Source organism: Neophocaena asiaeorientalis, unplaced genomic scaffold (assembly GCF_003031525.2).
Source record: "Neophocaena asiaeorientalis asiaeorientalis breed wild unplaced genomic scaffold, Neophocaena_asiaeorientalis_V1.1 scaffold59, whole genome shotgun sequence".
Taxonomy (NCBI): Eukaryota; Metazoa; Chordata; class Mammalia; order Artiodactyla; family Phocoenidae; genus Neophocaena; species Neophocaena asiaeorientalis.
In genome coordinates, this window is record NW_020174268.1 from 10,279,238 (window position 1) to 10,293,861 (window position 14,624).

At 38.5% G+C, this 14,624-nt stretch overlaps 1 protein-coding gene across 2 annotated transcripts; it reads right to left on the reverse strand.

Annotated features, from left to right (window-relative positions):
* Window positions 1-3,093: 3,093 nt before the first annotated feature.
* On the reverse strand, window positions 3,094-14,618 carry NHLRC3 (NHL repeat containing 3). 2 transcript variants are annotated; one of them, XM_024755482.1, is made up of 8 exons: window positions 14,394-14,618; window positions 14,026-14,184; window positions 13,574-13,721; window positions 10,984-11,184; window positions 10,130-10,221; window positions 7,581-7,693; window positions 6,743-6,987; window positions 3,094-3,173 (listed from the first exon to the last, which is right to left on the reverse strand). In XM_024755482.1, exons 1-8 carry the CDS (start codon window positions 14,475-14,477, stop codon window positions 3,139-3,141), a joined length of 1,077 nt encoding a protein of 358 aa, XP_024611250.1. In that variant the 5' UTR covers window positions 14,478-14,618; the 3' UTR covers window positions 3,094-3,138. The 2 variants fall into 2 exon arrangements, with proteins under 2 accessions (XP_024611250.1, XP_024611251.1); XM_024755483.1 differs by lacking the exon at window positions 3,094-3,173 and having other exon boundaries at window positions 4,833-6,987.
* Window positions 14,619-14,624: the final 6 nt, after the last annotated feature.

Consider the following 14,624-nt stretch of genomic DNA (forward strand, 5'->3'; position numbering starts at 1 on the left):
TAGTGAAGTACTAACATTTCCATTAAAATCAGAAATAAGGACATTCCATATCATGACTATCATTCAACATTGTTTTGAACAGTGTATCTAATGCAATAAAAATTTTGAAATCAAACAAGCAATAAAAATATTGAAGATGTATACTTATCTCTATTTTCAGAGTGGTATACCTAGCATATGTGAATATCTATAATAGCTAATTAAAATTAGTAAGAGTTTATAAAGGTGAGTAGATATATGTAAAAAGATTTGATACTTTTTCTCTATACCAGCAAAAACTAATTAGAAATGGGGGAAAAAAATCCTACTATAGTAGCTACAATTAACAAATACATAGGATAAATTTGACATAGGAATCAAAATGTGTCAAAAAGAAATGTACAGGATGTATACTTTTTTAAAAAAACGCCAATACAATCTTATTAAAGGATATAAGACATAAAAGCAGAATGAATTATTTTCTTGGATACAGACTCTTAAAACCATAAAAAATATCTATCCTTCCCAAATACATACAGGTTAATTCAACATTGAATTTCTTAGGAATAATTTAATCTGCAAGAAAATATCCAACTAACTGTGGCTTAAGTAACTCAAACATTTAATTATCTCACATAAAAAGAAGTGTGCAGAAAGGAACTACAAGGCCAGTTCAGTGATTCCCCAATCATAAAAACCCAGGCTCCTTCTAGCTTTCTGTCTTCCTTAAGAATGTTGGTTTGTTGCTTTATAGTTCCAAGAAGGCTGCTGCAACTCCAGGCATCACATTCAAGTTCAATTCAAGGGAGAAGATGGTGGTGCCAAATATACCTTTTTTTAAAATCAAAAAACCAAATGATTTTCCACAAGTGCCAGGACCGCATTGGCCAGACCATATCACATCATATGGCTACCTCTACATGCTGTTTAGCTGAGAAAGCAAGCACCAGTCTCTAAGGTGGTGGAAGGTAAGGGAGGAGGTTGGGAATGGGTGTTTATTTAGCCAATCAAGTGTTAATATGTACCACATATTCTAATCAGAATCTCTTTTTTCCATTCAAACTGTTCTGTCTCCCCATGTAGAATGTAAATTCCAGAAAATTTACCTTGCTCATCACTGTATTCCTGGTATCTGGCATGTAGGTACCTGTTGGATGGATAAATAGCTTTAATGCAAAGTGAAAAATCTGTCTTTAAAAAATGGCCATTTCTAAATGACAGATAACTTAGGTTTTTACAACTATACCTTCAGTTTTCAATACTGCAACTAAATACAGAATCATACGGTAGGGAAGGTCATCTGGCCTCACCATCTTCCCAGTGTAAGGATCTCTGCCCAAAGGTGGCATGACTGCCCATCTGTGGCTTAAATACTGCAAGTGAATCTCTTAAGGTTTGGTGAGTGCTTCCCGTGTGTCAGAGAATGGGTGTAATGCTCTACGTGATCTTATTTGTATTTACAAGAATCCTATGAGGAAAATACTATTATTTCCATTTCACGAACGAGAAAAATGAAGCAGAGAATCTCAAAACAATACAGAAAGTTAAGTGGCAGGGCCTGGATCAGAACCCAGGTCGACCTAACTCCAGGTTTCAAGTTCTGGACCACTGAGCTTTACCACTCCCAGCATTAACACAATCCATTCCACTGGAAGGTTTTTTCACTGCGCTGGGCCAACTGGCCACTCTGTTATTTCTGCTCATTGCCTTAATTCTAGAGGAAAGCTCACTCTACTCCTACATGATCACCCTGTCAGGGTCTCAGAATTATTTCCAAACACCGTGTTATTTCGGTCCCCTGCTTTGGAATTAGCGTCTATTTGTGGCATTCTCCCTTAAAATGCTGCATCCCAAAGGGAACTTCAAGATCTCCGCTCTGCTTACCAGGATCACAGACTATCCTATCTATAAACTTGCCATTATATTTACATCAATGTTACCTGAGATTGCAACAAGTTTTTCTTAACATGGCTGTAATGTTTTTGGTCAACAAACTTTCTAAATCTTTTTCAGACAAGTTGTTGCCAAATCAGGTTTTTTCCATGACTCTTTCAATGTATATAATTTACATTTAGCCATTGGTAAGTTGCAGTTAATTCTTTTGATACAGTTCTGAACTATTTGGGCATAATGCCCTTTACACACACACACTTACACACACACACACACCCCACAAAGAAAAAAAACTGGATAAATTTTTTAAATTAGTGTTGATTAAAAACAAATGTATACATAATTAGTTCCTAAATCCCTTTAGTTAAGTAAAAATTAGTATTCAGTTAAACACAGTAAACATCAAAACATTAAAATATTCCTGTACATATACTATGAAGAAAAATGTTATAAAAAGTTGGTGATTGTGACCATTTGTAATACATAAAAGTCCTATGGGAAAAAATTTGCATAACACATTATAGTAATCAATTCTGGTAAAGAATAAATCTGAGATATGCACCATGCTACTAACATTTTCTTTCTTGAGAATGAAGTGGATGAAAACTGAGGAGCAAGTTTAGGATATGAACCTGTTGTGACACAGACAATTTGATCTACCTTTTAAAAGATTTTATTCAAAAGACTCAACCTACCTAAAACATGCTCATTTCAAAGCATGCTTGTTTCATGAATGACACGGTGTCTTTTCCTTACAAATTGCATTGAAGCAGAATTAAATCATGACAATATCATTTCATTGTTTACAATGGAAGAAACAAAAGTTTCAAAGAGTGCTGTTTTTCATTGTTCAAATTCCACTCAGTTCTTACATACAAAGAGTATCTACATGTCATTAAATGTTCAGAGGATTAACTTACTTAATAAACTCAGGGATTCTATGGGTAAGTGCGTGGTAGAGAAATGACTTGGTCTCTTTGTAAATAATCCATTTTGCTCATCTGTAAGAGTCAGCAGCCACAGAGCAAAATTGTTAAAACAACAAAAAGCTAGTAGGGAGAAAAGGAGTAATTCCCTGCTAACACAAATACATTTTCTATTGCACTAAATACACCTTTCAGGTTACAGTTTCAAATGTTTAAAAAGGGTTATTCACTTCTGGCTGTCAGTTTGAACTACTGAAAAGATTTTACCTTGTTTTTTTTCTTAAACATGGCAATGTCCAATGAAAACAGTAGAAAGTTCCAACAACCCTTGGAAAATATGTCACCAAAAACCAATTTCCTCAAGATGTATGCAAACTGAAGAAAAAGAAGAAAAATTAAGTGTGGTTAACACTAGAGCCTCAGATTTAAGCAAAGTATAAAGAAAGTCAACAGATGTCCACATTTGATTCCAAGAAACACTTACCATAATCTGGACGCTGCTGCCCTCTTTTGTATCATGAATGTAACACAAGTACCAAAGGGCACTTCCAGAAAGAGCCTGAAAAGTAAGGGGGGTTTGTGTGGCTTGTTTTCCCACCTAGATAGTGAACTGCTAGGGCAGAAGACGCTTGCCTAATTGTCTTCATACATTTGTTGTTTCGTACATTTTTGTTGTATAACTACGTGTGATTTATTCTGACTTTTTAAAAAAGACTTCATTGATTGTGATTTACTTTGGTGCGTCTGAGGAGCAAAAATCTGAGTTTCCAGTTTTATTTACTTATTTTTACATCTTGATGGAGTAGAATTGCGTTACAGTGGTGTGTTAGTTTCTGCTTTATAACAAAGTGAATCAGCTATACGTATACATATATCCCCATATCCCCTCCATCTTGCGTCTCCTTCCCACCTTCCCTATCCCACCCCTCTAGGTGGTCACAAAGCACCGAGCTGATCTCCCTGTGCTATGTGGCTGCTTCCCACTAGCTATCTGTTTCACATTTGGTAGTGTATATATGTCCATGCCACTCTCACTTCGTCCCAGCTTACCCTTCCCCCTCCCCGTGTCCTCAAGTCCAACCTCTATGTCTGCATCTTTATTTCTGTCCTTGGACGGTCCTCGAGTCTGTCATACAGAGTGAAGTAAGTCAAAAAGAGTTCCGTTCCAATGTTGGCTATCCAATCTATCCTGCTTTAAAATCCAATGTTTTAAAACCAATGACAAAACAAAAGTTAGGCCTTGATTGCTTTTAGCTTAACAGCCACATTGCTTGAAGTTGTCTTTTAATCTGTTATATGACGTGAGCACAAAGCATAGAGGTCTCCTTCGCTTATTGTCACACTGCATACATGGTTTCTTTGATGGACAAATGTTCTATTTTAAAGACCCAATGTTGTAGTGGAGGTTAAGAAAGATACCTATAGCCTTTGGTTTTCTAACTTAGAACACCCTACCCCTTTCCCCCCAGAATAAATCTAGAAAGCAGAGGTGTAAAGAGATTCCATTTCTAATGCAAAAATATAGTTAGCTAGTTATTACTATCATTTGTACCCACCCACCATTTTAAACGCCACATTAAGGCGGCTTCCCTGGTGGCACAGTGGTTGGGAATCCGCCTGCCAAAACAGGGGACACGGGTTCGAGCCCTGGTCCGGGAAGATCCCACATACAGCGGAGCAACTAAGCCCGTGCGCCACAACTGCTGAGCCTGTGCTCTAGAGCCCGTGCTCCGTAGCAAGAGAGGCCACCACAGAGAGGGGTCCGAGTAGCCCCCACTCGCCGCAACTAGAGAAAGCCCGTGCACAGCAACGAAGACCCAACGGAGCCCCCCCCAAAAAAAGCCACATTAAGTCTTCTAAGCAACCTCTAGCAATATTTACACACTTCAGCCCTCACTTCAACTGTGAATGAAGAGGATATACTCTCAACCTGTGATTTCATGATTGCTGAAATCCTTCAATGGAATAAGAAATTATAGACTGCTTTTATAACAATAAAATCAAGCTTTAATTGGAAAATCAGACAATATTGCATTCTTTCCAAAACTTTTATTTTTTAATAGAAAATACAACACACTTCTCGTTCAATTAATTTAACCAATTAATCCAAAGGAAAAAGTGAGATACCATGATTACAAGTATGCTAATAAAATAAACACTTTTAGCAGGACACATGGAAACAATACTTTCAGCAAGTTTTATAAAAATCTGGTATAAAACAAAGTTAAATACAACATTTTTGAAATGACAAAATCTAACCTATATTCTTTCAAAGAGACATTTGCACTTCTTGTCCTGGCTTGCAAACAAAACAAATAAAACCTCAAATTATTTCCTTTCATCCAAGTCGATTTGGCTAAACTGAATAAAATTTGTGAGGATACACTTTGAAAAAAAAGCAATAAATGCAAAATTAAGGCAAAACTGATAGCTGGTATCAGGTAAATAGCACATTTAGTAGGACCCTTGCTAATAAGATGACTTTAATGTACTTGGAGCTACAGATTTCAAAGGGCACATTTGTACCTATTGCATATCTGACCGTCACAGCCTTCCTGAAGGAGGAAAGGCAATGATGTTCCCATTTCACTGAAGAGAAAACTAAGGCAGCTCACTTAGATCACACAGCTTGACCAGTGGCACAAACACATCAATGGCCTTGGAACACAGGAGAGGGTTTCCTGTTGGTAGATCGACCTTCCTAACTGCATCAAGATAATGACAAAAGTGTAAGTTCCTCGAGGTCTGGAAAGCAGACTCCAGTCGTAATAGGTAATGAGGACAGTCAGCTCAAGATTTCTCACTTGCCATACAATTTACAGTGAAACACGGAGATAAAGATGGAGCTGATGCGAGAAAAGGTGAAGAATGATGTGAAAGACTGTAATATGGCAAGGTTCCTTCCAAACCTAGAATGAACTAGAACAAACTGAACAAATGGTCTTAACTGGGAGGCCAATATTCAAAGGGGTAAAAAAGAGACATAGAAATAGAAAGGTAAGAAATTCTTCATTTTAATAGCTCCAAGTGTTTGGCACACATTCTCCCATAAATAATTCTAAAACTTCCCTGAGGTAGACAAATGTTAGGAATGGACAGAGTTCATGTAAAAAAGAGATGGATGGATGGATGGAAGGAAGGAAGGAAGGAAGGTGGCGGCACTGAGAGGAACTATTTTTAACGCTACCTTTAAAAACCATTCCAGTTATTTGTAAAAACCCCTTTCGGTAAAGTGCCTGACGCTAGCCATTTTATTCCTACCCTTAAAGGATGCAACTACGTATCCTACAACTAAAGGACCAAAGCCAAGCTGGGCCTGTAAAAGAAAGTCTACCGAAGTTCACAGCAAGCGTGCACTTTTCTTAACATCTGTACCTGGACGTCCTTCTCTCCTCCTGCTTTTCAAACGGAGCTTGAGGAACTCAAACGGACTCCCCTGCAAAGTCTCCATGATTCAGACAAAACACCCCTCCTTCTGAAAGTCCTACTTCCCTGGTGCGCTGCTGCCGCCCTGCTTTGTGGACTGTAAGCTACTCAAAGGCACAGACGAGCCTGCCCGCTCGTTCCCGAATCTTCAGGACCTGGCACTCTGTGGGTCCTCATTAATCAAGACCCCATCTGACCCCATCTCTCAAGCAGTTCATTTTTTACTAAGTGAATAAAGTGAAGGTTTGTGTTGTTTATGTGAAATTCAATAAATTATCCTGCAAACCCACTTTTATTCCTGTGTCCCCCCCACCCCCAGCGAGAATGAGTCTATAGGGCAAATTACTGGGTTACCACCTTAGTCCCGCTTTCCCATCCCATTTTTCACTAGAGTTACGTTTCTGTCATTAAAGTATCCTTATGCACTCATGTGTGAAATGAAGTCACAAGAATGCCCCAAAGCTGAGAATCTGAACTTCCACTTGAAAAGACCTTCAGGGAAAGAAACAGTTACGAACCGAATGAAGAGGAATAGCTCTTCACAGGGACGTATTTTTGTACTTGTTTTGCTCCAATTTCTGCTACATAGATGGCTCCGGTCTTCCCACTGACGTCTAAGAGATGAGGTGAGACCTGATCCGCCAGCTGGATCGTGCTGATCACCGAACAGTCGCCAATGCTTCCTACCGGGGGCGCCGCCGTGAGTAAGAGCCGGCTTAGATTCAGCTGGGCTACGATCAAGTGCTTCCCGTCGGGAGTAAATCTAAGGAGGAAGACATGTCACATAATCAACCGGAGCAAAGTTAACATACATGTTTATTTTTTCGACATGTGTATCCCCTACAGTGCTACACAACAGTAAGGACCTGCTTGCTGAAGGGTTCTTTTAAGGGGGCTTGAAAATTGATCTGATTCTGCTTCGCAGGGAACAAGAGATCTGTGATGACAGACTCAACCAAAGATTAGTTTATGTTTTTAAAATTAACAATATTGGAATATTACACAGAGATGAAACTAATGGAGCATCGGTGTCAGGCTGGGTCTGAAACTATAGACTCAAGATTTTTATTTTCATTCTCTGTTTAAAAATAAACTGCATCTCGAGGGCAGAGGATGTAGGAAGGTCCAGGCTTTATTATCTCTGATACTTGGATCCCACAGTGTGCTGGGAGTTTAACCGCATTCACGCTGCCTGGGATTTGAAATATGATTACATGTTCTCTGAAAACTTCTTTCCTTCTCCTTTTTCGCTGATTAAAATTAACAGTAAATGTTTTAAACTTTCAGCTAGCTCTTCAGAGAAACTTAACGTAAACCAAATCAAACAAGCATTTTAAAACAAAAAGAAATGATTACCTGACTGCAGAAGGTCCCTCTTCGGAAAAACAATTATTCCAAGCTCCTAGCCACTCCCCCGTGTCTTTATCAAACACCTGAATTCTTTTATTGCCTCGGTCCGCCACCCACACCTGGGAACCCAAAGAAAGAAAAAAGAAGAGGGGGAGAGAATGAATGTTTATTTTCATTAGTTTCATAAACTCCCATTGAGGACTTAGAGGACCTCACAGAAGAGAATATTAAAAACCCTATTTTCAGATAAGAAACTCAAATGCAGAGAAGTTAAATACTTTGTTTTAAGCAGAGCTTACAATAAGCAAGAGAGCCATGTATGGCCATCCGTCTTAACCCGAAGCCTAGAATGCTCTACTATACTAGACATCTGGCTAACTAAAAAGCTGGAGTACTCCACTATAATGCAGAGGATGGGGAGACACCGAGAAGTGAGAGCATTCATTCATTCCCTCCTCTAACCGCTGTCACTGAGTCCTGTTGACTTGTTGGTTCCTGGGCCGGCTAACAAGACAAAGACATAGAAAAGCAGCCCTGCTCTTTAGGACCCCAGGTCAGTGGGAAGCCAGCCGTTCACTCGTATCGCATCATTAAACCTCTACCTGCTATTTACCAGGGTATGTCCAAAGTTCCAAACCGAAGTGCCAAACTAAAGAGGAAGATTGGGAGGTTTTAGTGACATATAAAGCATGATAATGGGCTAACAGTAGGTTTAATTTAGGTTTGCTATAGGCTGTCATGAGTTCTTCAGGAAACTGTTGTGACAAACAGATTGGACCTAAATGACATTTCGTGTACTGTATTTGATGTATGCAACCTGCAGCATATGTACAGGATGGGCCAAACGTGCCGACCTCTACCTCCCCCTTTTGTGGATCCCTGCAGTTCTTGGATTTGTGGATTCAGGACTATTTCTTCAGAGTAACCCTAAGTCTTTGTCAATGTGTGTGAGTTTTGGTAGCCACTGAATTCATCTCTAGTCAGAAACAAATAAAGACTCAGTGTATCATTTTAGAAAGGCTACTGATCCCTAGGTAAGGTTATTTCTTAGATCTTTTCCTGATCTATGATTCTTTACTGAAGAGGAGTTTCCTTAAGGATTTTGGGATTACTGTCTTAGATAAGCGGCCAAGGAGGAAATACAGTTTAGACCCTTGGATTGAACCACACTATAGGTTGTTAGCATTATCTTTCCTACTCAACAGATGTTTATTATGAGAAACCTGGTTTAAGAAACAACAAGTCCAACTCTGGAACTAATAAACTTTTCACATAGGGTTGAGGCGATGATTAAATGAGTTAATCATGTTAAATGCCACAACAGTATTGCTGCTGTTGTTATAAAGACACAAGGGTCCAGAAATGAACACGCCAGGTTTTCATCACTTGGTGATGCTAGAGGATCCCCATCAAATGACCTCCAAGGACATTCCTCACCATGGTGAACTGACCTGGGTCTAGGTCTTGCCGACCCAGAAACTTGACCTTGTTCTTATCCCATGAGGGGAGTGGCTAATCAGGTTCAGGAAGGCAATGTGCAAAACCAGAATTCTAATTTTCCAGTTCCCAATTTACAGACGAAGTTCCTATGTTCAGTTATCTTCCTATCTACAATGGGAAATACTTGAAGACTTTATGATCAAAACATTCTCTCTCTGTTAACAGAGGAAGCCAAGTCATAATCAGAAGGTTGCTTGCTGAGCACAGAATCAGAAGTGGAAATGAATTAAATTTCTAATGGCGTGAAGCCAAGACAGTCTGATGCATCCACTACGCACCAAGGCATTCAGTCATTTAACAAAGATGTAAGATGACTCCTACGTGCTAGGCACTAACATAGAAAGCAGAAGGGATGCAGTTCCAGCCCTCATACTGCCTACACTCTTATTAGGGGAGACAATTTAACCATCATCTTACAGTGTGATAGTTACTATAATGGGGGAGTAAGGGCTACTACAGGAAAACAGGTGGAGAAACTAATAGAAAACATTTTGGGTGGGTTTGGTTACAGAGAGGTGACTCCCCAAAGGAGACAACATGTATGCTTAAAGGTGTGTAAAGGCAGGAGGTGGTAGCGGACAGACGGAGGTGGGAACAAAAGAAATTGAAATTTGTTGGTTAAAGCATTCTGTTCCTCAGACAGAGTGGAGCTAGGTCACTTGGAGAACTAGAGTGTGCCTGGTCACTCCTTTTTTCAAGCTTCCAAGATTAACCTCTTCCATCTCCCTTTTGATCAACACGTTCTCAACACAACTCTTTTTTTTCAGGCAACTTCACTTATGTCCTGTTCCATTATTTGTTTCTTCTATCCTTTAAGGACAGAGGTGATCTATTTTGCTCATTTCTAAATATTTGGGGAACTTCATTATAGGACCCAAACATTTGTAAGAGAGTATGTGGATATACCCAGAGGAATTGCCCAGACATACCCAGATACACACATCCACTAACATACACACGTATCCAAATGTCTAGACACTCCCGTGTGCCCATATATCCATGCTCTGCACCACCCCCATATATTCAGACAGTCCACAGCGACACTGTATATTTACCCGACCATCAGAATCAACTGTAACACTGTGAGGAACGCTGAACTTGGCAGGCCCTGTCCCATTTTCTCCATGTAGCCAAAGGATCATGAAATCTATAAATGGTACACATATATGGTCAGAACAACATAGAGAATATGTTATGCATTTACATGTTATACTTTATGTCATAAGTTACAAAGTATTCAGTTATACCCCCAGCTGATTATGTTTTCCTGGCTTTCTGTTTATACATCCATTTGACTAATTTGTATGCTTAAAAAAATTCTTTCCCTGTTTTAAGCAATTAATCAGCTTCTTTAATGACTGTTTCCACCTGAATTTTTCATAACTCAAAACCGCTATTTAGGGTTCATGTCAACCTTGTCCTGAAACTGGTTCCCCTTATAACCAACCTGTTATTTGGTATTACCATTCCTCTGAGCTTAAAAATTATGTTTCTACAGGCCATCTTATTTAATTCCCCTGTACTGAGTTGAAGGTGTCCCTTGCCCCAGCCCCACCAGAAAAAGATATGTCCAAGTCTCAATCTCCAGAGCCGTGAATGTGACCTTAATTGTATCTGCAAAGGCCCTAGTTCCAATAAGTTAGGGGTATGGAGATGAGGTGATTCTGGATTTAGAGCAGACCCTGAATCCAATGGCTAGTGCCCTTATAAGAGAAAGGAGAGGAGATTTGAGACAAAGAGACACACAGAGAAGAAAGAAATGTGAAGACAGAGGCAAAGACTGAAGTTATACTGAGTACCAGACGAATTAAATCCAACTTATTAAGTAACATTCTTATATTGGATTGGCCAAAAGGTTCCTTCAGTTTTAAAGTATTGCAATAATACCATACAAAACTAAGCCACGTACCTTGGGACAATTTGATCAACCTGTTATTCAATCCTCCATCTCCATCCACAATGTAAATATCCCCTGTGTCTTCTACATATAATTCTGCAGGGTTATCAAACTGCAGGGGATTTAAACCAGTGCCTTTTTTGCCTGGGGTACCCAAAACTTGAACAAGATCACCAAAGGAATTGTATTTTTTAATAGTATGACCGTAGAGTCCTATAAAGATAGACATGCACATTTCAAATATATAACCATAGTACAAACATTCACATTTTTCAAGTAAGCTGAGAGCAAAAATTTAACAGAATTAAATAGCAATAAAAAGTTAAAAGGCTCAGATAATTAAATGTTATGTTTGACAAGCAACAGAGCTTCATTAGTTATAGCCAAATCTGTTCATGAATTAAAACCTCAGGTACTCCAAAGTAAGATTCTAAATCCAAATAAAGAAAACTGAAAAAAAAAAAAAAAAAGACTCCTTAAACAGAAGGCTCATGATGTAAAAGTACTGGTACACCATTTTCTTCTTTTAACCTTATGACCTTGAATAAGCATTACTTGTATAAGAAAATTAAGAAGGATCTGGAAGACAAACAACTTATATTTGAAAACTCTTATTCCAGTCATTCACGGGCAGATCTCCAATTTCAGTGGGTGACTGAAAAAGTTCTTTATAATACAAACTTCTGTTTATTTGTTTATACAAGTCATTTATATCTATTCTTGGGTTAATTTTTTTAAGTTTTTTTTTTATTGCGGTAACATTGGTTTATAACAATACTGACTTTTTTAAGCTACATTTTCTCCTAGTGGAAACAAATACAAAATTCAACCCATTAGCTTTTCTTTCCTAAGAAAGGAATAGATCTTTCCAAATCACCAGTATCTTATCTTCTCACACTGAAACTTCTTTGAGTTAAAATTATCTTACAAGCAAAAGTATAAAGTGGAATATTAACAAATAGGGAAAAACTATAAAGCAGTTAACAGAAACCAACTTGAAGGCATACCAAGACCAACTAACTGGTAGGCATTCAAATGATACATTGGAAACAATGGGCTCTCTGGAAATAAAGTGAATCAGCTTGCATTGCAATCCTATCTTGACAATAGTATTTATTATTATACTTGTTTTGGAGACTTGAGCTAAAGTCTGTAGCAATAATAAGAGAACAAAACATTAAAGAAAGCATACTACAAAGTCTCTAAGGAATTGGAAAAGAAATAGAATACCAGTAAATAATTTTTTTTTAATGGCTATGATATGCAGCCATGTTTTTACTGAAGAGAATTTATTCTTCGAAATATAGGAAGGAATAGAAAAACTGTCTTCAGATCTGTGTGTGGAAAAACAAACTATAATGGAAAGAATGAAGAGATCATGTGTGTTCTTTTTATTTCTGGGAACCAGTGAAGTATTTTATAAAAAAGGATCACATGAATGGAATGAATTAAAAAGTAATGGCCTCTTTTAACAGTGAATCCCGAAAAGAAAAAAAAAAAAGCGAAAATAATCAAGTTTCATAGAGTCTAACAATGAACTCAGAGATAACTTAGATTTTGGGGGGTTAACCAAAATCTTACCATCCAAAATACAGCTTTAAATAAATGGGTCACGGGGCTGAGGTTCAGAAATCTTTTGGCTTCTGAGAACAGATGTGGTAAGGGCACTTCTTACAAAAACTGAGACCTCTTTAATTCCAAAACGGTATCTGAATTAGCCAGAAGTGGGGAAACAGAAGGACTTTCAAGCCATGAACATAACTGGGACAAGACTAGAAATATTTTAAGATCTCTTTCCTTCTGAAGATCCTAAGACAATACCAGGTTATCTCTTATACCATCTTGTCTTAAGCTACAAGCACAAGCAAACAGTTATCTCTGAAAACTTATCTCACGGTTTTAAGTTCAACTGTGCTTACTTTGTTTTGCAGCACATTCTACTAAAAATATTTGACAGAAGGAAGGTTTCAGACATGCTAAAGTCAGTGGGATTTCAGAAACATTACCAGCAGTTTGTGCAGATCTTCTACTCTGGGCAAGAAAGCAGTTCTGGTTTCTCAGCATAATCTCACTCTCTCTCTTTTGTTTCACCTGGAATAATTTTTTTTCACTTTCTAAAGCATGTGGTTCAATAGCAAGAACTGAAGTCAAGGATTTTTCATTATATTGTCACAGGAGATCTGTTTAAAACTATTAGGCACTTAGCCTATTATAACTTCTGTTATCAGCATAATTTCTTTTGAAAGAGAAGTGGTAAAGGAAAACTAAAGGCAAGGACTCCATTCATTAGCTTTTAGAGATCGCCATTTTATTTTGCTTCACAGAAGAAGTTTAGAATTATCTACTCTAGGAAGAGCAACTGATTTTAAAAGGCAAAAGCCCTGTGACAACTTAAAGGAAATATCATAATAATTATAGCCTCCTTGTTAAATGTTTTGATTCTACAGAAGTACAACATAAAGATTTAGAAACAAGCGATTTCACGAATCATTAAAAGAATTACAATTAGATTCGGCCACTCTGATTTTAAAATGGACAAGCAAGAACATGGGCAAAGATGTGATTTCTAGCAAGATAATTTAATAGGTATTACTAAACATACCACTTCCTACATCCGTGATCCAGACGGATTGTTCATGTGGTGTACTGGCTGCAAATATACCATGAGGTGTGTCAACTGTATAATTCCAGGCTCGTAGGAAATATCCATCCTCTGTGAACACTAATACCTTTGGGATGTTATCCCCTCTCTGAAGGTATACAAAAATAGCGGCTTAGATAGGATCACTTTTAAGGAAGCAATCTTTATTTTGGCAGAGAGAAACAAAAATTACAGGTTAACCGAGGAATTTAGGAACGTTTAAAAAACCATCTACAAAACCTTACAATATTAATCTCTATCGCGTTCAAAACCAAAGTATTAACTTTAACTCAAAAAACGAACTCTACAATTGGCGTAATATAAACGTATACAGTTACTGAGTTCGGTGAGACAGGAAAACTGTTTTCTTTGTTTCCATAACCTAAAAAAAAAAAAATCCCAATTTTACTTACTTGGGCTACGTAAACCAATCCGTTGAGGGAGTCAACTGCAACACAAAATGTTGCTCCAGTAAAGTATTCTGAATACTTAGGCCAATCCACATCCAGCCGGTAAAGGGCTTCCTCAGGTCTCCAGGAAATTTTTAAAGCAAAGTGAAGAGGTAACGGGAGCTGGGAAAGAAGAGAAAATAAGGAAAATGGCGATGTACCATATTACACACATTTAAACGCTAAGAAACAGGCAACGCGTCGGCGGTTCGGCCCCCGGTGCAGGTTCTGAGATGAACTAGTAAGAGAACCAGCGCCACCTCCATCCCAAGACCGTCTCCCCACAGTGCTATCCACACACCCGACAGCCATTTCCTCACTATCCAACTCACCCGAGAGGCACAAAATCGAGAATGGAAAACCAGAAACGCAAGAAAGAAGCCAGCGCCGGCTACGCAAACCCAGAATCTCGTCATGACTGGACAGGAATCCTGGCGAGGGAGAAAATAGGCAGGCGGCTGGGGGCCGCCCGGACAGCCTCAGGTCCACGCGGTTCGTCGCTGCACTAAGCTCCTAGCTCCAATGCGCCTAGGAGAGAACCAGAAGGCAGCAAAGAGCAGGGC